The sequence below is a fragment of the Vitis riparia genome, chromosome 15 (assembly GCF_004353265.1).
Source record: "Vitis riparia cultivar Riparia Gloire de Montpellier isolate 1030 chromosome 15, EGFV_Vit.rip_1.0, whole genome shotgun sequence".
NCBI lineage: Eukaryota > Viridiplantae > Streptophyta > Magnoliopsida > Vitales > Vitaceae > Vitis > Vitis riparia.
Genome location: NC_048445.1, coordinates 7,760,039 through 7,775,460, shown reverse-complemented (window position 1 = coordinate 7,775,460; position 15,422 = coordinate 7,760,039). Strand labels below are relative to the sequence as shown.

The window sequence follows — 15,422 nt, the reverse complement described above, 5'->3', positions numbered from 1 at the left end:
TTATTTTATTTCAGGAAGTGTTAAATTTTTTTGTAATGTTGCTTGTTTGACCAAAAATAACCCATTTAAAAAAAATATTTACAAATTAAACTTGATTGCATCCCGTTATAATGGATGACTACAATTTTGACCACTTAAAAAAAATTTAAAATCATAATCACTAATTACGATTTTAAATTTTAACTTGATTTTAAAATTATAATCACCAACTACGGTTTTGATTTAAAATTTATATATATATATAATTATGTTATTTTGCTTGAAATATTTAACTTTATTTCAAAATAAATAAATTGATTTTGAGTTAAAACTTTTTTTTTATATATAAAATTAGTAGTTAACTTGATTTTAAAAATAAATAAATTTATCATATTATTTTCATTTTATATTGGTTAATAAACTTATGTGATTATTTAAAAATAATAATATATGAAATAAATAATTGATATTTTTAATTTGATATAAAATATTTTTTTATTTTATTAAAATAATTGATATTATTTTAAATATAAATTATAATTAGTTAATTATATTTAAATATAATAAATTATATTTATTTAAAACAAATAAACTATGAAATTATATTTGAAGAAAACAAATAAAGCAAATTATTATATTTATTAATTATTATATATAATATCATATGTATACAAGTTCAATTTAAATTTAAAATTTATCATATTTTATTTTAATATATAATAATTTGTTTATAATAAAAAAATAAACAATGTATTACAAATAAACAATTAAAAAAAATATTTTGGTAATTACGATTTTAAATTTATTTTAAAATACTCATCAACTATGGTATTTTTTTTACATGGATGCCTATGTGATCGGAATGCACTAAATTGAGCATTATTTTAAAATTAAATTTCTGATTTTTTTTTTTAAATGGGTTATTTTGGTAAATAAAAAAAAAAAAAAAAAAAAAAAAAACTCAATAAATTATACAAATGTCATAAGATTTATTATTTCTTTTATACTTAAAAAAAAAAAAAATAATAATATAAGAAAGGGAAAGAAACAAATGGGGTAAACCCCCCAAAAACCCTCATTTCAAACGCCAGGCTCGCAGAGGGAGAGGAGCGAGCGACAATGTCAGGCTTCAACCTCCCCACTAGCTCTGCCCCTCCTTCTTCTTCATCATCATCATCAACCTCTTTGTTTCCTTCATTTCCTTCTGCTTCAGCTTCTTCATCGCCTCTCTTCTCTGGAATTTCTTCCTCTTCTTCTTCCTCAATTTTCCCCTTCTCAAACCCTTCTTCTTCGTCTTCTCCATCTCCATTCTCTTTCGGATCAACCCCTTCTGCTGCGTCCTCTCTGTTCCCTTCTGTCTCACCATCCACTGAATTCTCACTGAGTTCTTCCCCATTTCAATCTTCTTCCACTTCTTCAAACCCTAGCTCCTCCTCTTCTTCATTTTCTTCCCAATTCTCCGCCTTTGGTTCATCTTCGTCCTCCTCTTCCCCTTTCGGTGGGGTAGGATCATTCGCTTCTTCTGCCCAAGGTACGTTCGGGTTCGGGTTCGGATCCGCTCCAGCGGCATCATTGGCACCGAGTTCTGGGTCGACCATGTTTGGGGCGTCTTCGATCTCATCCACTGGTTCGTCACTTTTTGGGGCGGCTTCGCTCTCATCCACCGGTTCGACATTGTTCGGGGCCCCTTCGGTCTCATCGAGTCCTTCCCCTGCATTTTCTACTTCAGCCCCTTTTGGGTCTTCTTCCTCTTCTTCGGCTGTGATTTCTTCTACTACAACTCCTTCCACTGCTAACACCTTGTTTGGGGCATCTTCGGCTTCGGCTTCTACCGCTAGTGCCTTGTTTGGGGCTTCTTCAGCTTTGGTGTCTACTGCTACTGCTAATCCATTGTTTGGGGCTTCTTCAGCTTCGGTTTCTACTGCTACTGCTAGTCCATTGTTTGGGGCTTCTTCGGCTTCGGTTTCTGCTGCTACCCCTGCCTTTTCGTCTCCCTTGTTTGGGGCTTCTTCTCCTGCACCTCCCTTTGGACCTTCTTCTTCGTCTTCTACTTCGGCTTCAACTGCTCCTTCTGTCCCCAATTTTTTTTCTTCCAATTCGAGCTCTCCAGCACCTGCATTTTCGTTTTTGAAGGGGACTACGAGTTCTACGACTACTTCTGTATCATCCGTATCCTCTTTGACATCCTCTACCACAAGTTCTGCGGGTTTCTCATTTGGAACACCATCCTCTTCGGATTTTCAGGCCTCTTTTAGTCTCGGAAATGCAGCTTCTACCACCACTAGTGCCGCCCCAGCATCCTCGGCTTCTGCTGCAACACCGGCGAAGCCTGCTCCTTTTGGGTTTGGAATGTCATCACCTTCATTATTTTCGACAGTGACTACTACTACTAGTTCTTCGACTCCGGCCGCCGCCACAACCCCAGCTGCTTCTGCAGCTTCCACCTCGGCGTTTGCTGCCTTTGGGGTGAGTTCTTCAGCTTCAACTGTTGCTTCACCTGCTTTTGGTGTGAGTTCTTCATCATCAACTCAGGCAACAACTCCAGCATTGCCTGCTTTTGGGGTGGGTTCTTCATCTTCAGCTATTCCTTCAACCATAGCAGCAGCAAGCACAACTAGTTCCTCGACAGCGGCAGGGTCTTTTCCTGGTTTTGGTGTTACAAGCGCAGGTGCTTCCTCGGGGACTACTAGTTCTTTTCCGAGTTTTTCGTTGCCGACTAGATTATCAGCCCCTGCTTCATCTTCACAAGCACAAACCACAACTGCTTCTCCACTCTTTGGTGAGTTTGCTTGTCTTCTGTGTTTTTAATATATTCATAATCAACTGCAGCTGAAGTATTAAATATAATTGTGGGTATCTCTGAAAGGGCTTGTTCATGGCTTGATAGCTATTAGCTAAATTGGTTTTATATTGGATAGCAAGAATTTGTAATTTATTTGTGTGTTTGGAGGAAAGTTTAAGTTTAGAGTGTTCGGATTTGCAGAATACTTGTTCTTAATCATTACATTGAAACATGTGGCAAATGAAACGAACGTGCTTATTGCCTGCCAAGGAAAATTAGTACTTTGGCTTCATCACTGACAAAAATTGTGGAAAAGAAAGAAAAAAAAATCACCAAATTTCGCAGCAAATTTGTTGTGTTTCTCTAGGTTTCTTTAGGCAAAAAAGACGAAGTGAGGTTGAACAGGATATATATATATATATATATATATATTATAAGTAAAATGGAATGCAAGAGATGGAATTTTGTTCTCTGTGCATATAATTCCATATAATTAATTCCTGAAATGCTAATGTGCCCAGATAAAGTAGCAGCTGTTTGTGTGATCATGTAAATCCTTTTGTAGGTGTTCCTCCTTCCACTGCTGTAGCTGTAACAAGTTCCAGTACTACTGCTGTTCAGACATCATCATCCCTGGTTGTAGCTTCTAGTAGTGGGTCAGTACCCTCTTTCTTGGTGGCTTGGCTTTCTTCTGGTATTTGAGCAATTTTTTATTTTTTATTTTTTAGAAAAGTTATAAAATTTTGTTGCTGACTCTGCTGATACTTTTAGCAAAATTAATTCTAATGTGTTTTTGTCAGTAACACTCATCAACTAATTCAAACATTTTTTTCCTCAACATTTTTATGGGAATATCTTGTTATATCCTTTATGTTAGGTTTTACTAGATTTTTTGTTTCTGAAAAATCATTGATTAGAAATGATATTGAAATATTGTAATACTTTACTGCTGTTTATTTTCTCAAAGGTTGCCTAGTGTATCTATTATATAAACTGCAAGTTAATATTTAAATTTGGTAACTTATCAAAAAATATATCATTTATTCCATGTCAAAAACTTTCAGTAACATACTATGGATCTGAGTCATCCTCTCTTTTTCTCGCTGTCTCTCTCTGTTTTCCCCTTATTTGTCTGTAGGACAACCTCAACTGTCACAACAGCTGTAGCACCTGCTCTGAAAATGCCATCCGAGATCACTGGGAAAACTGTCGAAGAGGTACCTCACAATATGGATTTTCTTCTATAAAGTAGTGCTTATTTTTATTCTTTATATATGCAAACAAATGAAATCCCAGAGCAGAAATTGTGCCCTTAGAGAAAGAAAATGAGTCTGGGCATAATATGTGCTTTAAATATGACATACTGCATATTTATCCAAATCTTTGAGCATTTCTTTCAGGTTTCACTGGTTTACCTTGTTGTATTTGGACACACGACTATATTACAAAATCACTTTTCAGTTTATTTTTATTGTTTTTTCCCTTGATTGTTGGTTTCTCTTTGTTGTTACTTTCTTTTAATTTTATTCTTTAATGCCTTTCCTCCAGTTTCTCTCCTATTCTTTTGAGCTCTTATGTTTGTTCTATTTTATTGAAAGATCATCAAGGAGTGGAACACTGAGCTACAGGAACGCACTGGAAAATTTAGAAAACAGGCTACTGCAATAGCCGAGTGGGACAAGAAGATTTTGCAGAATCGTGATGTTCTTCTGAGACTTGAGGTGATTATTTTAGATGTAATTAACATTTCTTATGAGAAGTCAATTTATTAGAATGAAAAGGACAGAGGGGAATAGGAGATGCAGCACTGTTCATAGGAATGTAAAATGAATGAAGAAGATAAAAAATAGGATGTAGAAAGATAATGTGATTCCATTCTATATATTTATTTGGCCTTCTTATGGATTTTGGTATGTTGAATTTATTTTCACTCATGGAATCGACATTTTAAACAAAATGATACTATCTCATACTGCATAATAGTATTACACACCTTAATAATATCAAAGCATGATTTAAGTCTTAGATTGATATCTTTTCATGTCCTTGTTTTTCTGGATTTGCTAATACGATCAGATCAGCCATGTAGTAATGTTTTTGACTTATTTGTATGGTGTAGTTTATGACTATTGCCACTTGCATTCTTTGGTCATTGCACTAAATTTTGAATTTGTAAATTGCATAACAGATTGAAGTGGCGAAAGTGGTTGAGACCCAAGCTCAATTGGAGAGACAACTTGAGTTAATTGAGACCCATCAGCAAGAGGTATTCAAGTAAAGAGTCTTGAGTCTGTTTTCTAATGGTGAAATTATTGTAAGAAAAAGAAATAAATGATAGGATGTTTAATCTCGTGGATATTTGTATTGCTTATTATCATGTATTGTATTTGTTGGAAGAATCATCATCTACAAGAGAAAGTGTCTTTTCTACTACACCTGAAGCTCTTTTTCTAGACTATACTAAGCATGTAATTTTCTGCCTTGTCTCCCCTTTTATAGTTGTTGCACAAAACCATTTCAACTGTTGGAGCTACTTGTAGGTTTTTTCCATGCAGGCATTCTAAATCTTATTTATGCAGGTACCTTGATTCATCCTAACATTTCATGTAGCTGTTTATAATCTGTGGATGTGTTGTTGCTCCTTGATTGATTGCCATTTGTTGTCAAAACTCAAAAGGCATTGTCTTCTTGTTCGGTTGAATATTTAGTCCATTTTTAAACACGGAACTTTTTATTTCCCAACTTCAAAAAGATTGCTAAATTATACTAATGGATTATGGTTAATCAATGAGTGTGACTTAAAGAATTTTAGCAGGCCTTAATTTTATCCTTGAACATTTGAACTGTTCAAGTAAATTTAATGAATTTTATAAGTTTAGAAGATTTTCAGTTGAGCTCTTAAAACACGGAATTTTTTTTATAGGAATCTCTAGTGTTGTGAACACTGGAGTGTTTTAATTTTTCTGGATGGAAAGTGTAAACATGATGGTCCTTTTTGATGAGAAGTCTCCATCCATGTTGATGGAGAAAAAGCAGCTGATGTTTGAGTTTGTGACTTGAAATGAAGACATGTTTTACGGTGGTTGCTGTTGTAATATAGATTTTGAAAATTAGAGGTCTCCTTTGGTATTAAAGGACTTGTTACTTGTGGGTCATGCTTCTTGTGAAGTTAAGTTTATGGAGTATAGCAGCTGTGACAAGAGGAACAAAAAATGTGATGTTGTGTTGCAGGCTTCCATCAGGAAGGTAAATGATCCTCGATTCTATGGATATGCTGTGTTTGTTAGGAGCATGAGGAGGGGCAGTTTTGTTTAAGAATTTCAACGTTAGCTCTTTGTAAGCTCTGTTCATTATTTATCCATATTCCTAGACTGGTGATCCCATCACTAGGAAGGCGGCATTCAGATTATAGACTTGGTTGTATTGCATCACAATCAAAGTTCTTGAAGGGGATATTTCAACCTGGAATGACTAGATGTGGGAGAGGCCAGACATTAGGAAATTTGGGTCTATGGTAGTAGACAACCGTGTTAAAAGAGCTTGGGGACTTTACTTGAAGAAGAAAGGACAAATTGATTGTTTCTGATAATTATATATATGTATATATATGTATGTATGCATGTATACTAGGGTCGGGGTTGGGATTGATATATGGAGAGAAAACCAAAGGCGGAGATGCTGGTGAAATTTCTCCAATGATTTTATTCCTATTATCTGCTTGGTTTAAAGTGAAACTTGAGGGATCCTAGAAATATAGACATAGCACTAAAATAATATTTGATTGTAACTTTGAATTTTATTTGATTATCCTACAGTATTTGTGATTAAACTAAAAAACATTTTATAATAAAATGAAACTTACAACTTTTTAAATAAATTGAAATCTTAAAATTTTTATGCAAATCATGCATTTTAGAGAGTTCTGTCCAAAATCCTGTGAACCCTTGAGAAAGCATACTCAATTAGCTGTAGAGGTTCATCGAACAAATGGTTATTGGCTATCACTAATTAATATTTTGTTTGTGTGTGTGTGCTTGACTTACTATTTATAAATATCAGGATCAGGATGATGAAATTCCTTTTTCTTGTTCCTTGTTCTGACTATTAGGTTGATAAGGCTTTGCTAAGTATAGAAGAAGAAGCTGAGCGTATTTACAAGGATGAGCGTGGATTGCTCCTTGATGATGAGGCTGCATCCACAAGAGATGCAATGTGAGTACTCATTGTACTAGGTGCATTTTACTTTGTCAGATGGAATCATGTGGTTCATCCTTTGTTCCTTTCATTCTCCTATTGCATATGTTCTTGTTTTCTTATTACTTTGCTGTCATGTAACATGGTATGCCCCATGCTTGGGTTATATGTGCATTAAATATTTCAAAATCTATCACAGTCTTACTGATTGTTGTTGATATTTGGGGTTTGGGCAGAAGTTTGTGCATAAAAATTGTTGAACATGTGTGTAGCAGTGGAGATTCCTTGGGATATAAGTGATTGATAACAAATGGTTCAGATTATTTGCCTATCAAAAAAAAGGTTCAGATTATGAAAATGTTGAGCTTCTGATTGTGCAGAGACTCATATGAAATAAATCCTTGAAAATGTTCGCTTTCATTTGTTTAATTTGTTATTCAGTATTTAACATTTAAAGATAATAGTGTCATAAATAACTAAATATTTCTTAAGTAGGTTTTGGAATTGGAAGCTGACTGGGAAGTCCATGGTTCTTTGGACTACAGGACCACATGTTCTTAAGCTTTGTGAATACACCCATGGAATGGGAGCTTCCTTTTATATACTTTGTGTTGGAAAAGTTTATATTTGTTGACTATTCGATGAGGCAACCTGCTTTTGAAGGTAGTGCATAATTCCCCTGATAAGATTATGGAGTACCTTAAGTGTAAATACATCAAATCATGACCAAAGTATTTCATTAAAGTCTTAAAGCTTAGGCTTGTGAGAGCTTTAACCCAAGTTAGTTCGAAATCCATTATTGGTCTATTACAAAAAACTTAACTTTTGAGGTCAAGTGGTAGCTTGCCTTGTTTCTAGGTCATAAGTTCAATCTCACTGGTTCCCCTCTTATTAAGCCCACTTGCAAGCCCAAAGGAGGTTGCTTGTCCAGTGGGGCGTTAGGACTTAATTCAGTTTGAAATACATTGTTGGTCCATTACCTAATAATTTAAGCATTTAGGGTATTGGGTGGGAGGCAGGGTAGGGATCTTTATTTGATTCTATGTTGGGTTCATTGAGTTGTCCAAAATTGTCTGTAATATTCATTTCTCATGGAGATATGGATTGATCTAATCTATACTATTTTATTCTTTCAATTTTGTTTATGGTGGGCAGCCTCATCACTGCTTCATCACTTTCTATTGTGGTGCACCTCTTGGCTTCCAAGGAAACTCCATCATTAGTCATCACCATCCCTAATGTAGTTACCATTTCCTCCCCTATGGACTAGAGGATTTGCATCAAACAATCAGATCTACCATCTTCAGTTTCCTGGCTTACATCATATGGACCTGTCATCAGTAACCAATCCAAAGCCTTGCCTTTTCCTTTCTTAGCTAACTGGAAACTAATTATTTCAGTCACTGCTGTTACACCCTTCACATGACCACCACCAGATTGAACTCAACTCAACTCACCAACATTACCACCCAAAACCATGGTAAAAGGAAGCTTTCATCAGAGTTTGTTGATGTTATATCCTTTTGTGGAAAGCTATACCCATTGAAGCCAGATAGGAGTCTTCAAGACCAGTCTAGTATAGAAGCTCAAAATGATTGTTTTTTGTTTTTTAAAGGTTTAGTTAATCTTGAAGTGGGAGGCTTTAGGTGTGGGATTCAATAATTTCTTTTAAGGTAACTTTTTGTATTAGTTCAATGGTGAGGAACAAATCTTTGATGGCTAACTACTTGACCAATAGGAACTGGATGTTCCCACGTAGGTGTGGAAAGCAGCAATAGAGCTCATCAACCACTTCTTTCTACATTTTAGAGTAGATTCAGTGCTTTTGAATTTGTTCTCTTTTTTGGAGTTTGGTGGTTATGCCTCATACATCTCATGATTTGGTGGCAAGGTGGCATGTTAAGTCTGGGCAGGGAGTATGAGAGCTCAGAAGGTGGTGCAGCCTACAATGTTTTGGACTCAATGGCGATTATAAAATTTTTGAAGATTTGAAAGTCCACTTCAAAGTTGAAGCATTTTGCACTTAAAACAAAAATTCTCTTTGGAGTGGGATGGATTTGTAATAGTGTAGTTCATTTTTTATGCTTTTGCTTTGTCTATTAGATCTTGATTTTTTTTTTCTCTCTTCATGTACAGTGTGTGTGCATAGACTCTTGTGCTTTTTCTCATGTAAGAAAATTTTGCATGAAACAGGATATCATATTTTGCCATATCATTTTTTTCTATGTTTATGCATCTATTAGAATGTTTTTCTTTCCTTGGATGTCATTCCAGGTATGAGCAGGCTGAATTTATAGAGAGGGAAATGGAACAAATGACGGAACAGATAAAATCAATTATTCAAACACTAAATACCAATCAGGTAAGGATCTTTAGTTCAATGATCCACTTCTTTCCAGAAGCTTCTTTCACAGACAATACTTTTGACTGTTTTTCTTTTTCATATAGGGTGGAGAACTTGATGTGATGGATGGGATGACTCCATTAGATGTCATTGTCCGAATTTTAAACAATCAACTAAGCTCTCTAATGTGGATTGATGAAAAGGTAAGTATCATTTACGAGTTCCATCATCAATGTTTCACTTAGAAGGACTATGTGCTATATAGTTTCATTAGTGTACAACAAAAGTAAAAGAAAAATAATTGTAGGCTTTCAGTTTTAAGTAATTTTCGTGGTTATACAACACTACCTTTTTGGTGCCATATGTAACATCTAAAACATGTTCTAAATTGCTGCTGTGGTATTTAGATTACAAAATAATAGAATATGTTTTGGATCTCATTTCCTAGTTTGCACATTTTATTATGTTGAAAATTTTCGTAGTTTTTCTGAGAATTTCCTTAGCATATACGGTGTTCTTAAAAGTTATATGATTGCAAATTTATTCTATCAATGAAAAAAAAATGTAAATTTACTGTACATAAACATGCACAAATCTGCTTTGAAATGTTATTGACATTTGTGTTCTCAAAATTTAAGCCAGCAAAGGCTTCCAGAACCACCCATGTTTCACTTGTGCCTATCCTGAAAAAGAGACAAATTGTATTTCCTCCCCCAAGGGTTGATGGCAATTAAAGAGAATTTCCCGGGGTTTCTAATACTACATAAACCGCTGATGTACTGTCTTTATCAATGCATTCCCTTAAGTTTCCTGCAAATCTGGCCAAGTAAAATGTTGATACAAGTCTTGTTTATTTATTACCTCATTCAACTTGTCAAATTGGGAAGAAGCGTTAAAATCCAGGATTCCTCAACTTCATGGTCAACCAATGAAGGGCAGAAGAAGTATTGGTTAACTTTAGGATCGGGGAGTGTAATTTCAAAAAACTCATGGGAACTATATGTTTTGCCGTAACGTTTGGGAAGTAGGTTTAAACTTTTTTATAGGAGGGATAAGTGTAATTTTCCCCAAGAAAGTCAAAATGCTTCTGCAGATCTAAACATTTTCTATGGGGGATTTTATTATTGTAAGTTCCATAAATGTTCCTATAGAAGGAAAGGTTTTTTTTTACATTACTTCCATTTCCATTGCTAGATCACTAACATTAATTCTTGTCAGGCTCAAGAATTTAACTCGCGCATTCAGAAGCTTGCCAGTCAAGGTTCCACATCAGAGCATGGATCAATGGGTCCAAAATTCTGGATGAGTTAATCTTTCTTAAAGTTGGTTTCTACCAAGTAGAGTTAACAAGTGCAAAGAAGAAGGGCTCATTTCACATGGTTGTTTCTTTTAAAATTTTGGCTAGAGATTCATCTTGGATGCACAGCAATGCTTCTTGTTTCTTTGGTGAGAATGGAGTTCCTTTTTCCAGCAACTTTTTTGGAAGTTCTGACTGAGGATGGTGTAGTTCTGGACCTCTGGTGATTTGGCCATCTGTGAACAAAAGCTTCCCAGGATTCAGAGGTGAAGGAGTTGAATTCGAATAATTTTCCTTGTTATTAGGCGACAGAGTGTTATTGGACACAGTCGTAACTTGTACCTCTTAACATATCTTTTGCAGCTCTTGCATAGTTCTCGCTTTATTTTCTTAAAACCCTTTACAGAGTAATGGAACATTCTGAAAATTGAAGAAGTTGAGTTTGTTGAAAGTGGGAAAGGTTTCCTTGCATTGAAATGAAAGGAAGGAATGCAGTTAACCAATCATCCTGGTCCTATACGATTTCTTGTCTAATTCTCATGTTGATATCATGTGTATGTTTCTTGAATAAGATTTTGGTAATTGGGAATTCATACAGTTTCAAACAATCCCGGAAAATTTCTAGAATCCCTAATGGAGAACAGCTTCTTACCGTGTTTGGCAAGAGCCATTTAGCAGTAGTTCAGAATATATGAGAAACATGGCTTCCAGGAAATAAACCTGGACGCACCAACTTCATTTGGCTCTTGGCATGCAAATCCTTCAATAGATTCAATCCCCATGGTGTTAAAAAGAAAAACTTATACAGACAAAAGAATCCTATAATAACTACCAGTGGCCTTCAAACTGTTCAAGTATTCATAAAAGAAAGCTATTTATACAGGCTTTGCGTCAAAGCCAAATCAAGCTCGAAAGTGATCAGCACCAACTTGTGGTAGATTTCCATATCCCAAACAGACGGGCTTTCCATCCTGGTGCTCAATAAGAATCAGGCGCTTTGGGCACGAGCTACGACCACAATCAAGAGGATTACTATGGCAAGGAAAGTGGATGACACGATTTTTTCATCCAACTGATCAGTGGTTTCTGTGGTGGATCCTTCCCTCTCAGAAGACCGAAGCACCTCATTCAAAAGTGACTGAAATTTCTCTACCAGTTCCATGATTTTTGCCTTGGTGATCTCCAAAATCCACGTCAAGATGTGTGTGGCCAAGTCCGGTTCCTCACTGGAGCTCTGTGAACTTTCCTCTTCAGCTGCATGGATCAAATCAATAATAGTTATATGAAATAAGTAGTAGAAATGAATAGGAGGTCAGGTAATACTCTGCTTTTCTGTCTGTTTTCTTCTCCAAAACCGATCGTAGTATGCAGAATGAAGAATGAGAAACACTACTGCTAAAAATTCTTTTACCAAAATCACTCCCAAACAGACCTTAAACTACTTAATGACACCATTCCCATGTTCTCTTGTTTCTCATCACCCCCAACACCCTGTTCTGTGCACTCTATCTTCTCTCCATGATTGAAGTGTATGGGCAAAAATACTTAGCAACAAAGTACACACAATCGGTTTTGTTTTGGAAGGCTCGAATCTAATGCAAATCAAATGTGAGCATAAACAATTGAAAGAAAGATCCATTTGGCTCAATCCAAACCTGTACAGAGCGGCTCCTGGAGCTTCCTCACCATCTTGTTGTTCAATATAGCATCCCAAACAACTTTATCCAATGACAGAGACATCACCATTCTCTACATGCAAATTAGTTTCCATCCATAAGAAACATAAATGCAAAAGGTGCTTTCTTTAGAAGCAAAGTTCACAAACACACCTAACCTTAACATTCACAACCTAATTCCATGTGTCTGCATATAAGATTTCAAGAGATTTTTAAGAGTGAAAGAAACAGAGCAAACATCATCATTTCCACAAACAAATCCATGCCTGAAAAGAAAATTTTTTTGGCTATTTTCTGTTTTCAGAACAATGCTTTGTTGAGGAATTCCAGTTCAATAACTATAGTCAATACCTCATAAACTCAAGCAAATTCTGAGTCATTTTCCCACACGTGTTACTATTACTATCATCCAGTTTAAGAAGAAAACCTCAAGCAAATTCAAAGTCAAATACAATCCACCAATAAACCCTTCTAAAGTATTGAAAGGCACCTGAACAGATGGGTCAGTTTGAAGCAAGCGGAAAGCCTCATAAATTCTGCCATATCTCTGAGTTTCCATTATTCTTTTATCTGACTCTGACCCAGATGAAGAAATCCCGTGCAAAAAACTGGGTAAGATGCAATTTCATCAGATACACTCATCTCTGAAGTATTGGGAAATAAACCATCAACAAAAGGTGAAAGGCCCAACAAGTGAAAGCACAAAAATTCATTGGCATGCACAGTTGAATTTGTGAAAGATTCAAGAGCAAGAAAAATTTTCAGTCCAGCAAACCTCAATATGTCAATTGGGAAGGGAAAAACTAATATTGGTAAGGGAATTAATTCATGGGCGTCATAAATTACTAAAGAAATCTGCAAATGAACAGGCAAAAACAAAAAAATAAATAAATAAATAAATAAACAGAAGTGAAGATTTTCATCACCTCTGAAGCGCAGCAATGGCATTTTCGACTTCAAATCGAGATGGGGTTGGCCCAAAAACACGATTAATGAAAGACTCATTTGCTCTTTCACCTTGTCTTCCACCTACATACTCACATCTGCATACTCCACCATGGCACAAACGGTTAGCACAGTGTCGCCTGAAGGGCGCAGTGAAATTACCTGAGGCTGGAAACCTAGAATTGGATGATGATGATGATGGGAGGGTGGGAAGATTGTTGGAGGTGGTGGTGGTGGTGCGTCTGGGGGTGGAGGGTGCTGCTCCAACAGCAGCTGTAACTGTTCTTATCATGGCTCCTCCACCCATTTCTTTTTTCAGGTTTTTTTTCCCAATCTACTCAATGGTTCTTTGTTAAATTGCAGTTCTTCTTGTGCATCAAAACTAAGTGATGATTATTTTTTTTTTAATTGAAACTAGGACAAAAGGGGATTTGATGAAGAACTGCTGAAGAGCTGGTTGGCTATGGCTCCTCTGCCCCTCTCCTCCTCAATCCACTTTCATGAAGATTCCCTACAGATAAATGGTTAGATTTTTTCCTCTTTCATTTTTTTTATTCTCAACATACGCGATTTACTGTTATAGAAGAGTATAGAAGGGACTTTTCTTGCTAAGGATATATTTTCCTTTCATTCCAAAAGTAAATGAAAGCTTTTAGGACCCTTTGGGTTTGATTCACCTCTCTTCTAAGTTTTGATTAAATTAATCTAACCCTTATATATTTGAATTTTTATAGAATACTTCCTTTATCTCTAGTGAAAAATGAGGTGACAGAAAATTAGAAATGAGAATGATGGGAGGGTATTTGATAAAATTTTAAATCAATTGGAGGTTAAATATATTTAACCTTTTCCTTAAAGAAAGTGAATGAAAAATCCTATAAAACATTTATAACAATATATTCATAAAATGATGTTAGTGTACTCTACTATTTGTTTTTACGTCCAAATTTTGTCCTATTAGATTTTATTAGTAAGGTTTATAATGAAGCAATCCTAACTAATTAAGAATATTATACATTTTTTCTTCGTTGGATTTTTTCCATAAAGTTTTTTATTAACAACATATATATATACTTATTAGATTTCATTAGTAAAGTTTTTAATGACATAGTTTTAACACGCTCACTAGATTTTTCGTTGGATTTTTCATTAGTGAGGTTTTAATGAAAGATATATATATATAATATAATAGACATCCCATGAAGAGTATTGTAAATATTTTATAAAGAGTGGTGAATGACCACGGTGAAAGAAATTTGATGTATTGTCGTGATATAATGGAACTAGTGAATAGGAAGTGTTTGAGCTAAACCCCAAATTAGTATTTTATTACCTATTTTAAGTTTGTCATTTTATATTAATTCTTTAGAGACAACAAAAATATTATGCAAATATAAATAAAATTAATCACATAATTAAACACATAATATAATGTGGAAAAATACCTAGCAACCTACTAGGTGTAAACAATCGCAAGTAATCTCCCGATCATTAAATAATCCATTAAATATGATAAAAGAGTATACAAGTCAAGCTTTTGATGAATGACTACTTTCTTAGGCTCATAAAAGTCGCATTTTAAAATAAAATATCTATATTTATATTTATAAAACCCTTTTTAGAATTATGAAGAGTTTATTAATTTTAAAATATTCTAAAGATCCTTTTTAAAAATAAACATCAATTTAAAGAAAATTACAAATTTAAAACTTAAAAAAAAAATATTCCAAAAATTCTTGTTAGAATTAAACACAAATTTAGAGATAAACATTATTTTAAAACTTATTAAAAATAATTTTTCAAATTAAACATATAATAGAAATTAAATTAAGAAATAGAAAATATTATGTTCCTAACTTCTCGTATTAGTCATTCCAAAAGTTTTACCAACCATAAATACATAATTACCTTATATTTTACCACTTCAAATAGCTAGAATCCAAATTTGATGAGGTCTGACTTTAAATGGATAAGACCCAAAAAAGCAAATTGCATGAGAAAGGAATAAAATTGTCTAAGTAAAATACCCCAATAATGAAATAAAGCTTTCATTTACCCATCTTAAAGTTAGTATTAAATGTAATCATTAGCTTTGAGAACCATGTTCAACAAAATAATGGGCGTGGAATTTTAGACCCACCCACCTCATTTGGGGCTTTTGGGTGAAGTTCATGACATATATGAAGCGCGCAATCAAGGGCATAA

General features: G+C 34.6%; 2 protein-coding genes across 2 annotated transcripts; one reads left to right on the top strand and one right to left on the bottom strand.

The window, feature by feature from the left end:
- The first annotated feature begins 1,053 nt into the window (after positions 1-1,053).
- On the top strand, positions 1,054-11,102 carry LOC117931872 (nuclear pore complex protein NUP62). Its single transcript, XM_034852943.1, has 9 exons — positions 1,054-2,758; positions 3,327-3,417; positions 3,900-3,978; positions 4,360-4,482; positions 4,950-5,027; positions 6,870-6,973; positions 9,230-9,317; positions 9,404-9,502; positions 10,518-11,102. The coding sequence occupies exons 1-9, from the start codon at positions 1,099-1,101 to the stop codon at positions 10,608-10,610; spliced, it is 2,415 nt and encodes an 804-aa protein (XP_034708834.1). The 5' UTR covers positions 1,054-1,098; the 3' UTR covers positions 10,611-11,102.
- Positions 11,103-11,286: 184 nt separating this feature from the next.
- LOC117931873 lies at positions 11,287-13,737 on the bottom strand. The gene is made up of 4 exons (XM_034852944.1): positions 13,199-13,737; positions 12,763-12,880; positions 12,252-12,345; positions 11,287-11,850 (listed from the first exon to the last, which is right to left on the bottom strand). The coding sequence occupies exons 1-4, from the start codon at positions 13,522-13,524 to the stop codon at positions 11,585-11,587; spliced, it is 804 nt and encodes a 267-aa protein (XP_034708835.1). The 5' UTR covers positions 13,525-13,737; the 3' UTR covers positions 11,287-11,584.
- Between the last annotated feature and the right edge of the window lie 1,685 nt (positions 13,738-15,422).

Excerpts from the sequence above, each read along its gene's own strand:
- LOC117931872 (XM_034852943.1), top strand. The coding sequence starts at position 1,099 with ATGTCAGGCTTCAACCTCCCCACTAGCTCTGCCCCTCCTTCTTCTTCA. Across the intron at positions 3,979-4,359 it reads CTGGGAAAACTGTCGAAGAG|ATCATCAAGGAGTGGAACAC; the intron begins GTACCTCACAAT and ends TTTTATTGAAAG. Across the intron at positions 4,483-4,949 it reads ATGTTCTTCTGAGACTTGAG|ATTGAAGTGGCGAAAGTGGT; the intron begins GTGATTATTTTA and ends ATTGCATAACAG.
- LOC117931873 (XM_034852944.1), bottom strand. The coding sequence starts at position 13,524 with ATGGGTGGAGGAGCCATGATAAGAACAGTTACAGCTGCTGTTGGAGCA. Across the intron at positions 12,881-13,198 it reads GCCATTGCTGCGCTTCAGAG|TTTTTTGCACGGGATTTCTT; the intron begins GTGATGAAAATC and ends CATCTTACCCAG. Across the intron at positions 11,851-12,251 it reads CCAGGAGCCGCTCTGTACAG|CTGAAGAGGAAAGTTCACAG; the intron begins GTTTGGATTGAG and ends TGATCCATGCAG.